General features: G+C 43.2%; 1 protein-coding gene across 1 annotated transcript in view; it reads right to left on the minus strand.

Annotated features, from left to right (window-relative positions):
* RNF150 (ring finger protein 150) overlaps positions 1 to 12,655 on the minus strand; it is a 283,510-nt gene that overhangs the window by 45,298 nt on the left and 225,557 nt on the right. The window contains exon 6 of the mRNA XM_045880405.3: positions 5,658 to 5,868. Coding sequence (XP_045736361.1) covers positions 5,658 to 5,868 — 211 coding nt within the window. The remainder of the gene's footprint in view (positions 1 to 5,657; positions 5,869 to 12,655) is intronic.

Genomic DNA, 12,655 nt, shown 5'->3' on the forward strand with positions numbered 1-12,655 from the left:
CAAATCAGAGAAAGCGAATCATGCCAGAGACTATACACGAGTCTCTGAATGAACTTTTTGGAAGTTTTTCCCATAATTAGGATGGAGAATTGTCTCTGGAGAGCTCCTGGGGATTGCAGGGGGAGCTGTTGGCGGCTTTTTTTCTATAAATGGCGTTTTTTCCTGGGCTGCAGTTTCAGCTGTGTCTTAGCAATTATTTTTGTCTCATGAATGCATTTTGAAGAGTATGAGCATGTTTTTTGTTTTTTGTTTTTTTTCCAAAAAGGCTGACCTATCTCTAGGTTCTTTCCAAAGAGACCATAGTTTAGTTGCCCTCTGAGCTAAGAATATGGTCCCTCCAGTAAAGATCATCAGGATGTTCAGAAACTAATTCTTTTGGTCTCTCATGGGACCCTTCCTGACTGTTTCTGCTGAAGAGGTGTGGACAGCCTCTCCCACCTCTACCCAGCGCTCTGCTCCGCATCCCACTGCTGGATGTATAATGGACATGAAGGGAAACCTGTTCTATGATTCTTGACTGCGTCACCCATTTTGAGACAATAAAGAAGAGAGAGAAGGAGAGGAAGGTAGAGAAACTGGTAAAGAGATTGTCTGAGGAGAGACTATGGTGCTGCTAAATCTTACCCCTCTAGCAAAAGGGGTGGGGGGAGGACTACCTCCCACACCCAAGCCCAGTGAGGGGTTACTATCAGGGCACCCTGGAGGGGATTCTGAACTATGTTCTTGTAGGTGGGACTCAGAGAGAGCTGACTTCAGCCTTTGAAAGGCTAGAGCAGACTGTGGACGCAGGTCTCTTTCCTGCCCGGAGGGTAGAGAGAGGAGGCAGATGGCCTCTGTGAGGTCAGAGGTCAGACACAGCTGCTGGTCGGTAGGGGAATGTTGGGGCAGGTGATGTGTGGGGGTCCAGAGCTGGTCTGGGCTCAGCTTGAGCCCTATCCAAAAGGGCCTAGAGGGTAAGGGCACTTTAGCAGACAGCAGCTGGGAATGTGTGCATGCACTGGGGCGGCAGGAGGCCCTACAAGTAAGCGAGAGATCCACCTGTCTTGAGGCATGGGAATTACAAGGAAAAGGGCCCCGCAAAAAATCTGTTTGGGACCTGAAGGGACTTCCAGGACAGTCAGTTACCTAGGAGTGAGCAGAAAATTCCTAGGCCTGCTGGAATTTTCACCCAGGGGAGGAGAATATTATACCCACTCAGTACATTTAACGTGGCACTGAGGCAAAAATAAAGGTGCATTTTAAACACATCACACATCATATTTGCTGAACACACTGGATGCACTATGCTTCCCCCAAGGATGAAAGTTGATAGAAAGTTAGCGAAGGAAGTCTCCCAGAGGAATCCCATACCACATTTCATTTCAAATGGCTGAGTATATAATAATTCATGTGTACCGCTTAACTTCTGTGAAATCTGAAGACCAGGTCTCCCAGCCACACACATTCTGGCATGTGCTCAAGAAGGTACAGGGGCAGCTTGGAGGTGTCTTGATTTGACCCATTTCCATGTCTCTTTCTAGCTCCTGGCTCCCTCCACCCCTCCCACCCTCCACTCTCCACCCCGTGGGCTGAATGCTGGCTTTTTCTAGTCGGAGGTAGAAGGAGTGGCAAGTGGGTATAACTGAGAGACAGTGCCAGACAGCTGTGTAGTGAAGTGACTTCATAAAGTAAATGGGCAGCTTCCTCGAAAAACAAAGGGAAGGTTTCAGACCCTCCTGAGTGGATGTGGAGTGGCACTAAATGTTTCCGCGGAGGAGTAATGGAGTCTTCTCCTTTTGTGTCTTTTTCTAGCTCCTGTCTGGAGTCTGCCAACACACAGAACTGTTTGTTTAGCTGTGTTTTTCTTTGATCCTCCAGAACTTTTTTCCTGGCTGAAGCAAATCCAAAAACTTGCAGCCTGGGCCTGGGGAGTCAGAAGGCGATGTCTGTTTGGGGTGCAATTAGGCATGGCCGCAGGCAAAGATTGGTGAGGGACGTCTGCGCGTTCAGGCACACGACCCCTTGCACCAAGGTGCAGGAGAAACAGTGTGTGATTTGGGACTGCCATGTGAGGTTGTCAAAGGCAGAATATCAGAAACAGTCAAGATAATGCATATGAGCGCGTCTTCCTCCCAAATGTCAGACTTGCAACAAGTTTGGATTTCCTTTGCTATATAAACGCTTTTCTTTTTTTCCCTTTCCCGAGAACTGGAGATGATCCTTTAATGCCAGATTTTTCCATCTTCACGCTAAAGGCAATCTGTTCTACACTCTCCCCTTGAGTGCTGAAATGACTTCTACATGCATCTGATCGACCACACACCAACAGCATTTGCCAGACAGGAGGAGCAGAGGTAGGGATGAGCATGCAAGGAGGGACGACACACATTTTTTATCTTTCTGAGATTTAGAAAAAATGGGGAAAAGGAATAAATAAATGAAAGAAGGGAGCAAGCTACTGTGTTTATTTTCTCCCCTTGTTCATCCTCGGAGCATAGCGTAGCTAAGCGTGGGGCTCTGAAGCCAGTTACTTTAATCTCTCTGTGTCTCCATTTCTGCATCAGTAAAATGACAATAAAAATAGTATTTCCCTCATAGGGCTTAAAAAGGGGGCCGGTGCACAAGTGGTGTGATGTATTTGATAGCTATGGTTATTTCCTCATTATCTAGTAATTCCCTGGGTCTCTAGAGATGTGAGGTGGGAAAGGATAACGAAGAAAAGTTAGGTCCAACCTCTACTGGGTTATTTGTTTGTGATTTGCAGCAATATTGTATGCCAGCTACACTTAACTTTCCATCCACGTTATTTTTAGACAGCATTTGAGCTGGTTCTAATGGCATTGATGAGAATTTGAATCTTTTCACCCATTTATTCACACATCTGTGTTTGTTCATTTGTGGATTAGTTATTTGAGTTAGGGCACTAGGCAATTTACAAACCTACATACAGCAAAGGATTTTCTCCTTAAGGAATCTATAGCCATTTGGTTAGGGATATAAACGATTAATACCTAATGAGAATGACTGGGTTTGGAATATTCTGTTAGATCCCAATAAATAAAACTAATCAGAAATAAATGGGCTAGGAACAACAGTTTAAGAATAAACTCAGTTTCTGTACTAAGAGACTGATCTCTCTAGCCATATTCCTGTATACCATCCCCATCTTCCGATTACAGAGGTGGCCTCAGACCTCTCTTATTTCCTCAAATTTCCCACTATCTTCCTTTATAATGACCTGGCATTTTTCCTTCTGTTGATCAGGAGCACCCTGCTTCAAGATTAGATTGGACACATCTACTGAATGCCTGCCATGGCCTAAATACCCTATTTTAGGCAAAAACAGTTTTGAGATTACGAAGTATATGGGTGCAGACCATGATCCCATATTTCATTTTTGGATGTATTTTAGCCCACAAGTGATGCCTTTCCATTTGGCATCTGGCCTTTATGGAGATGTGTGAAGTACGTATCCACTTTCAAGAATATGGACTCTCACAGGGGACATATTTTCTCTTGAAAATGAAATAATATTTTATGACAAGGAAAATGATCCATTTTTGATTGGGTTCTTCTTATGGGCTTGAGAAAAGCTGTGCCTTCAGTGTTTTCGAACAGAAGTTTATCAGGCCTCCCAATATACTTCACTGAGACAATGAGCAGTGAAATGTCCGATGGGAAGCAAAGATGTCAATAAATGGAAAAATTACGGGACAGCCTTGGACTCTGAAAAGGGGACTTATCGTCTGATCTGCATCAGCCACTTTTCTGGGCCACAACTGTCTCATGCCAAAAATTAGAAGTTTATCAGGGTATAGATGAAATTACTTTTAAGGTTCTTCTATCCCCAAAATGACTAGGATTCTAGGTCTATGCCCTTTGGTATGGGGGCCACTAGCCACATGCAGCTCCTCAGGTCCTGCAGTGCGGCTAGTTCAAACTGACATGTGCTGTAAATGTAAAACACACACCAGATTTTGAGGCGTTAATACAAAAGAAAGAATGCAAAATATTTTGAGTATATTGGGTTAAATAAAATCGATCATTAAAATGAACTTAACCTATGTTTTTTACTGTGACTACAGAAAATTTCAAATGACATATGTGACTTACAGTATATTAATACTGGACAGCACCACCCTAGGCCTTCAAAACAAAGGGATCAGAATTCATCTTTAAGGACTTGGAGTGTTTAAAGGTCACTGTTTCAATGTTGAGGTCATCAATGCCTCTAAAAGTCAAGTTTTCAAAGTCAAAATTCTTACCCACCCAAAACTAATAAACGGTGTGGGGGCAGATATTTGCCACCAAGTTCCTCTTGAAGTTACTTTTTTTTTTAAAGATTTTATTTATTTGGCAGAGAGAGAGACACAAGCAGGGGGAGTGGGAGAGGGAGAAGCAGGCTTCCTGCTGAGCAGGGAGCCCGATGCAGGGCTCGATCCCAGGACCCTGGGAACATGACCTGAGCCGAAGGCAGACACTTAACGACTGAGCCACCCAGGCGCCTCTTGAAGTTACTTTCTGCTGAGGATCTATGGCAGTTCTACAGTTATAATATTCCACATTCAACGCCTATGATAATGTCTCAATTATCCCATAAGAGATTATCAGGAAATATACCAAAATGTTAAGAGTGATAATTTCCAGGTGGGGTACTGAGTGATTTTTGCATTCTTTTTTATTCTTCATGTTTCAGTCTTTCAACAGTAAGTCTATTAGTTTCTTCATCAGAAAAAAGCATATCTTTACATTTCAGCCTGAATAATTTTTATAAATTCTACAAATATCGCAAATATATAAAAAAGAGACCAATTTAAAAAGAAATAGTCCCAAAGGCTTTAATCTGCTTTTCTCCATTTCCAAATTTTCTGTGTGAATAGGTTACTTCTATCAAGAGAAATAATACACCTTATTTTAACATCTCAATATCCACCCACCCTTTAAACCTTAAACCAAAGTTCATTTGCATGCTGGTTTTCTTAGAACTCCCAAAGCTTTTCTCTCTCCTGTATAAGACTAAAGAGCAAATGCTTTAGGTTTTAGCTTCAATCTTGAATGCTAACACAGCTATTTAATATTTTTATAACTACCATCAACTAGAGCTGGGGTTAGAGTATATGCAGAGGATAGGGAAGAAATCCAGAAGATAGTTTAATATGCCGCCGTTTACAGGGGTATACGTTGGACTGTAAAAACACCCACCTAAAGGAATACCATTTATATCTGAGGCCTGCAGCAACAGGGGAGAGCACCGTCCTGCACGCAGCCCAGGCCAGCTTGGACAGACATGGGCACGCTCTCTCTCAAACACACACACACACACACACACACTCACACAGAGTGAGCAGGGTTGTGCCCTAGCCCAGTCCTGCTAAGCATCCCCTGCAGTTGCTTTTCTCACTCGCTCTTCACCACACCAGAGCCAGCGCCCTACCCACTTCAGGTACCATGGGGTATGACATGCTGCCGTGTGCGGGCAGGCAAGATGCACAGCCAGGTCTGCTGTCTACCCTGCTGGCTTTGGAAAGCGCTGGGCTTCTAAAGGCCTTGCTGGGTACAACTGGCAATGTTATATACTCAATTCACTTGTTTTCTTCTTGAGGAAAAGTGTCTTTTTCTAATTCCTATGTGGCGACAATCCTGTGGACTATGGCGCTTCTAAGCAGAGCAGAACTTACTGTTAGTAGTAAAGATGACTTCTCCTTCCTGCGGGGTGGGGTCTGTATCCAGGACCACCTGCAAGGCTCCCACCGTCCGGACAGCAGGGTCCAGAGTGACTGAACTTTCATTTACAGTCGTGTCGCTCGCGCCTGTGATCTGGTTGGTGGGTGGGCCTCCCAGAGATCCCTCGAAGTCGGTGGGCAAGTCATCCATGCAGTCGGCGTTGGGCTGATATGAACAGAAAAGGATCTGCCCTTAGTGTCTGTCATCAAGTTAGAGATGAAATGTTTATAGCCTAAGTCTTTTGTCTCAATGGAAAACCAAGTTCTTTACTGTCTTCCTCCTGAATCGCTTAAAAAAATTTTCCATTATAGTTTCTGTAATTAACATGAAAACAGCTTCCAAAATTTCCTTTTCAAGGGTTCCATTCAGATCTAGATATAACATTTTAATTCCAGGAGAAGCAACATTCATATATTAATATAATACTTGGGGGGGGACATGGCATTTATTTATAATGATAGCCCTTCCTTATATATGGTGTTTACTCCTCATACAGGAAGTAGCTGACTGACAGCAGATAATTAGCCCCAAAGACCCATGCATTGTTTGCAAACGCACTGATGACATGAGAGTAGAGATGGGGCACAGAATCTGACTCATGGTGAACTGTTTAGTAGAGATACACGCAAAAGCACAGGGTGAGGCTATTTTTGTTGTGGTGGTTAAACAGGAGCCAAAGCCAGCTGTAAAAAAATAACCTATTTACTTAACATGCAAATTGATCACGCGTTTGTCAAATCCTCTAAATGAAAATTTTAGAATCCTAAAACTAGATGGTGATGCCATCTAGTTTAATGATCCACTTATTGCAAGACTTCCCCTCCCTCCAGGCCCCTATCCTCAGATCTCTGGCAGCCTCACTTGAATAACATAAAAATGGGGAGCTCTCAGCTTGGCATGGGAGCCTGTGTTGGCTACTTTGTTAGACTATTCTATCACTGGGCAAAATTTTACCCTTGCCAGTTTTTCTCTTTGGTCTTAGTTCTGCCATTCAAAATTATATTGAATGTGTTTATATGTCTTCCACAAACAGCTTTTAAAATGATTTTCAGTTGTTATGCCTCCAAAATTATTTTAAAAAGATGGTGTTGCAGAGGTATGGTCTTGTGAAATCTTAAGAACAGCTATGAATTAAATTTTTTTTTTGCTTGATCTAACCATCAACATTGCCTTGAATGATGGTAATTACGTGGTTTTGCACTCTCAAAGGGTGCAGATCAGGACAGGTAGGATTAGGTGAGGAAAATTCTGGATTGGCACTGATTGAATTAACATCACAATAACTACACTGTGCTCAAAGTTCACCCAAAGGGAAAATCTATAACTCATGGGCTCACTGGGAGCACAAAGCAAGAAACTCAAAGCAGGGGACTCTCGTCCTAACTTTCCACTCTTAAACCAGTCTCCCAAACTCCACACTTGTGTTTCCAATAGTCAGTTGGAAATTTCCATCAATCTCATAAAAACCCTCAAATTCAGCTCATTTCTTCTTTCTCTGTATTTTCTTTTTGTTTCACCTTCTTCATCTCTATTGGAAGTGTGCCAATTCACTGAAACTCAAGTTATCAAAAGTCAGTTCACTGAATGACCAACCCACCATATTTACTAAACTTAGAGATCATAACACTGGACATGAGCAGGTATGTTACGAATTTTTTCCCCTCATTACTAGCCTCCCTATTTCCTTACAGTTTCCTCCCTGGTATATTCCATTCTCTTACTTTCTCACCAGAGCACTCTTCAAAAAAAAAAACAAAAAAAGTGGGGCCCTGAGTGGCTCAGTTTGTTAAGCCTCTGCCTTCGGCTCAGGTCATGATCCTGGAGTCCCGGGATGGATGCCCAGGACCCAGTCGCGCGTTGGGCTCCCTGCTCAGCGGGGAGTCGGCTTCTCCCTCTGACCCTCTCCCCTATCGTGCTTTTTCTCTCTCTCTCTCAAATAAATAAATAAAATGTTAAAAAACAAACAAACAAAAGGTATGTTCTTCTTTTCTCTTGAAGAATGAATTATAAGTTCCTTAGTGGGGCAAAACAAGGTCTCTACACCCTCACCCCAGCCAGCTTTTCTGGCCTCACCTCAGCCTTTGGAAAACACACCTATATTCGCTATCTCAGTGCTTCAGCTTATGCTGTTCCTCTGCTCAGCCCCAACCACCCCCACCCCCTTTCTTATCCCCAGGTCTCCAACTAACTGTGGTGAACTCCTAACCATCCTTCAATTCCCAGGCCAAATGTCACCTTTTCTTTTCTTTTCTTTTTTTTAATATTTTATTTATTTATTTGACAGAGAGAGAGAGAGAGCGCACAAGCAGGGGGAGCAACAGAGGGAGAGGGAGAAGCAGGCTCCCCAAAGAGCAGGGGGAGCCCGACGCGGGACTCGATCCCAGGACCCTGCGACCATGACCTGAGCCGAAGGCAGTCGCTCAACCAACTGAGCCACCCACGTGCCCCCTAAATGTCACCTTTTCTAAGTAGTGTTCCCTCCCAGGTAGCATCTTTGATACTGTGACACTGTGTAGGCATTTTTCTCCCTGTTACGGTTTATTTGTAATTATGCTTGTCTTTGTCTCACTCTACTAGTCCACAAGCTTTCTTTCCCCCCAGTTTTATTCAGATATAATTGACATGTAACACTGTGGTAGTTTAGACAACAGGATGATTTGATACACACATATATACTGGAAAATGATTAACACATAAGTTTAGTCAATATCCATTAGCCCATATAGTTACAAGTTTGTTCCTGTGATGAGAAATTTTAAGATCTACTCTCTTAGCAACTTTCTAATATACAATACAGGATTGTTACCATGCTGTGCCTTACATCCCCAGGATTTATTTATCTTATAATTTGACCACCTTTACCCATTTCACCCCCACCACAACCCCCGGCCTCTGGCAACTACCAGTATGTTCTCTGTTTCTATGAGCTCAGTTTTTAGATTCCACATATAAATGAGACATGAGCTTTTAAAGTGAAGTCACTACATTATATTGATCTTAAATTCCAAACCCTCATACAGTGTCTGTCAATTATTAGGTGCTCAGTAAATACCAATTTGAATATATTTTTAAAAAATATTTTATTTATTTATTTGACAGAGAGACACAGCGAGAGAGGGAACACAAGCAGGGGGAGTGGGAGAGGGAGAAGCAGGCTTCCCGCTGAGCAGGGAGCCCGATGCGGGGCTCGATCCCGGGACCCTGGGATCATGACCTGAGCCCAAGGCAGACGCTTAACGACTGAGCCACCCAGGTGCCCCTCAGTTTGAATATTTTATCTGAGTTTCAGTTTATTACTATGAGAAGCTGGGAATGTTAGTATTTGCCCTAGATCAATGAAGGGAGGATTTGAGAAAATGTTTTTAAAAACTGTCAAGTTCTATGCGGAGGTAAGGTATGCTATTCAAGGGTAGCAGATTATGCCACCTCAAAGTGTGCTGCTGGCATAACGATTATTTTGAGTTAAACACAGTCGAGAAGAAGCAGATAAAGACATATTATCTGCCTTCCTCCCATCTGCCTAAAAGTAGGGCATAAATTTGTAAAGGTGGCCTCCCTCCTTGTACCAGGAAGAGAACATTCTTAGAAACAGAGTCTGGGAGTTGACGCCAAAATGGATCTGTAATAACACACCTTACTACCATGCCCTTATCAGCCATTAGTTTCCCTCATATACGTACTTTCCCACAATTTGCTGCCCTACAAACTCAAGGTCTTTTCCTTTGTCTTGTCGCTTCTCTAAAAATTTGTTCTTTCATGAAGATGCTCTATATGTCCAAGTTCTGACCACCCCTTTGAGTTACTCATCCCTACACACTCCCATGTGCATGGGCAATGCACATGTGAATAAATGTCTGGTTGTTTTAGTAATCTTTTGCTAGTCTCATTTCCAGGACCCCAGTCAGAGAACCTAGGAGGGTAGAAGGGGAAAAACGTGTTTTTTTCTTCCCCTACAGTACATAAAAACACTTAAAAGCAAAACCAATTTTGTGTGGGGTGTCAGGAAAGAAAAGATTTCATGATGAGAATACTGCGCTGGTTGGTCTTTCATCCATAAGCATCTGAATACAGTCACAGATGCGATAACAACGGACTTATTTTTCAAAATGTTGACTTCACTTGTTGATATCGTTCCTTTGTTTTACCTCTTTTTTTTTTTAAAGTTATTAATTTCGATGCAGAGTATTCTCTTTTCCTTTGTGGACTAGTAGGAACAGTATTATATCTTTAACAGGAGGGGAAAACAGAAAGAGCTCATTAGCTCAATGAGACTGTTAATGGTGGCACACATGAATAATTTGGCTTAGGTGTAACATTTAATAGACCACAGCTTAGAGAAACTCACAGTTTGTATCCACTCTAAGGGGTTCATCAAATAAAAGAATATTTTGGAAGAAACCCAATTTATAGACCTCTACGAGAAATTACAGTCATAATGTTTAGCAGAGATGTCAAATACCAGCTGCAAGTGAATACGGCGCAGGTATTCAAATTCAGGTGAGCATGGGGAAACTCCTCAAATAAACCAATCCCTAAACAGCTAGGAACTTGGCAATACCGCAGCTACGTGGGATTTCTGTTCAATAACTATCATGCTATTCGTATCAGGACAACAGTGATAGGAGAAGGTGTTTGCTTCAGCTTCCAGCTTTCAACTTACATGGATTTGCCTTAGAGCACAGGGGCGCACAAGGATACTCAGTTAAAGACAACCAAACCCAAACCCAAACCAAGCCAAAAAAACCTTCCACCTGTATCTGGAGACAATTTAGTTGACCAAGATTACAACTGAGGCCTTGGTGAGCGGGCACTGTTCAAAGGAGGACCAGACTGAATTTCATAAATATGATGCTGTGACTGGCAGCCTTCAGACTCTGAAGTTCAACGATGCCACAGACATTTATTGAGAACTTGGCATATGAAAGGGAAACAGAGGTAAGCACCAACAGGCACTTATTTTTAGAGACTGACAAGCTCTTTTCAATTTTCCTTAAGAACGGAATACAAGGAATTTAGAAAAATTAGAAAACAATCTCTGTAAGCAGCATACAAAGGGTTTTAGTTAGCTATAGGAAGTATTTACTAATTGAGAAGGCTGTGAGCTTGTCCAGTGACATGGAAAGTTATACGAATGCCAAAAAAAAAATCATCTTTTTGGTATAGTTTAGGCATGGTGCTACCCAACGGTGAAGTATGGAGTGGAACAACATCCCAAATTCCTCCCAGATCCAGACTTCAGTATCATCCTCTAGAACAAAACCAGAAAAGCCTTGGGGAGGCAAGAGGGTAGCCAGTTGCCTTGGTGCTTCCTGAGAAGTAGCACAGATGCCTTCTTCTTCCTGGAGGATGTTCTGTTCTCTGGGTCGAGCTCAGATGCGTGTCATGTTCCCGTTCAGCTGGCCTTTATGAATCCTTGGTCAAATCCCAAAGATGCTACCCATGTTTATTTTTCTGGAAGTTAAGTGTGCTAAGTAAAATGCTATCCTCCATACTTGGTGGGCATGGAACCATGAACAAAATGCCCAACTGTTAAAAGTGAAAATGCTATTAATTTTGGAAATAAGCACAAACGCCACCCAATAATTCTGTTTTTTAAAACAGTATCTGTATTCTCAACTCATTCTCAATAGCTTCTGGAGAAGTCATACCTCCTCTGGAAAAGCCTGAAGTCAAATGCTATTTAGTACAAAATTTAACTACCAGGGGTGGTTTGATTTCATTGTCCTGACCAAGAAGCACTGGGATTGATAATCGGGAGCTTCGAGAATATCCTGCGGAATAGGACCTGGAACAAATAGCGTGACTGTCTATCTTTCATTGTAAGTATTCTAAAGATGTTGGAGACTAAAGACAACATACACATACGCAGGCACACACTACCTACATTTCCCCTCCTCCCCCGTATGAATCAGTTGCAGCCAGAAATGTGAAGAGTGCACACCCTGACTTCAACTTTCTAAGCTCCCAATATCTGGTAGAGAGGTTGGGTTCTTACTAATATTTCATGTTCACTGTAATTGATTTTCACCTTGAATGCATTATGCATTTACAACTCTGGTCTGAAAATTTAATGCTTTGCCTTTATAAAATCTAGCTCAAAGCGACAGTCACATGAGCTGATCTGTGTTTGGTGTATCAACCATGAAAAACAGCATACAGCTGGTGTGGACGCAGCTGGTACGGGGTAGAAAATTCAGCCAATGCATGACCTCAGAATGCTTCAGATGTGCCCTCTCCAACAGAGCCACTCTGATAGTCCTAGGATAATTAGCCCTTTGGCATGAAAGGAAACCTTTGCTATCTGGTCCTTTCTTCTTCAGTGGTATCTTGGGACCCTTAACATTCTCTTTATTCTCTGCCATTAGTAGGGAGAAGTGACAACAGAGAGGCTGCGGCAGAGTGGAGGGGACAGGGAGGAGGCTGGGCTCCGCATCCTGTTTGTCTAGCTGCTTTTAGACCGTGCCCGTGTTTTTCTCACTTCTCTGCGCAGCCCTCGGATTTGGTGGCCTGGCTTGCTTCCTGCCCTCCCTGCTGCAGCTGGTGTCTCACCAACCACCAGCTTGTGGGCTTCGCTCTAATACGGTCCTGGGAAAGTCCTTCCCTGGAGCAGCGAGCCAGCCAGCTGGTGGGGTTCACTCTGCACTGGGGGAGAGACTAAATTTTATAAACACATAACCGAGGGCACCAGCGGGATGGCAGTGCTAGAATTAAGGGGCTCTGGCTCTGCTTTCCTGTTCACTCGAGGTCTCTGCGGAGACCTGAGTTGAGCAGAGGCTCTGGGCCAGATTCCCAGTGGCTGGCTTTGCCTCCCCTTGTTCAGAAGAGTTTCTTTCCCGGGAAAGCTAGGCGTAAGGCAGCCTCAGAAAGCGTGGCATGCAGATGTCCTTGCAGGCAGCGCATGAGTAATGTACAGGAGGCGAGCAATGGGCAACTGGGCCATCTAGTCTCTGCT

The sequence above is a fragment of the Mirounga angustirostris genome, unplaced genomic scaffold (assembly GCF_029215605.1).
Source record: "Mirounga angustirostris isolate CCGP_5_RB_7025 unplaced genomic scaffold, mMirAng1.0.hap1 SCAF_2, whole genome shotgun sequence".
NCBI lineage: Eukaryota > Metazoa > Chordata > Mammalia > Carnivora > Phocidae > Mirounga > Mirounga angustirostris.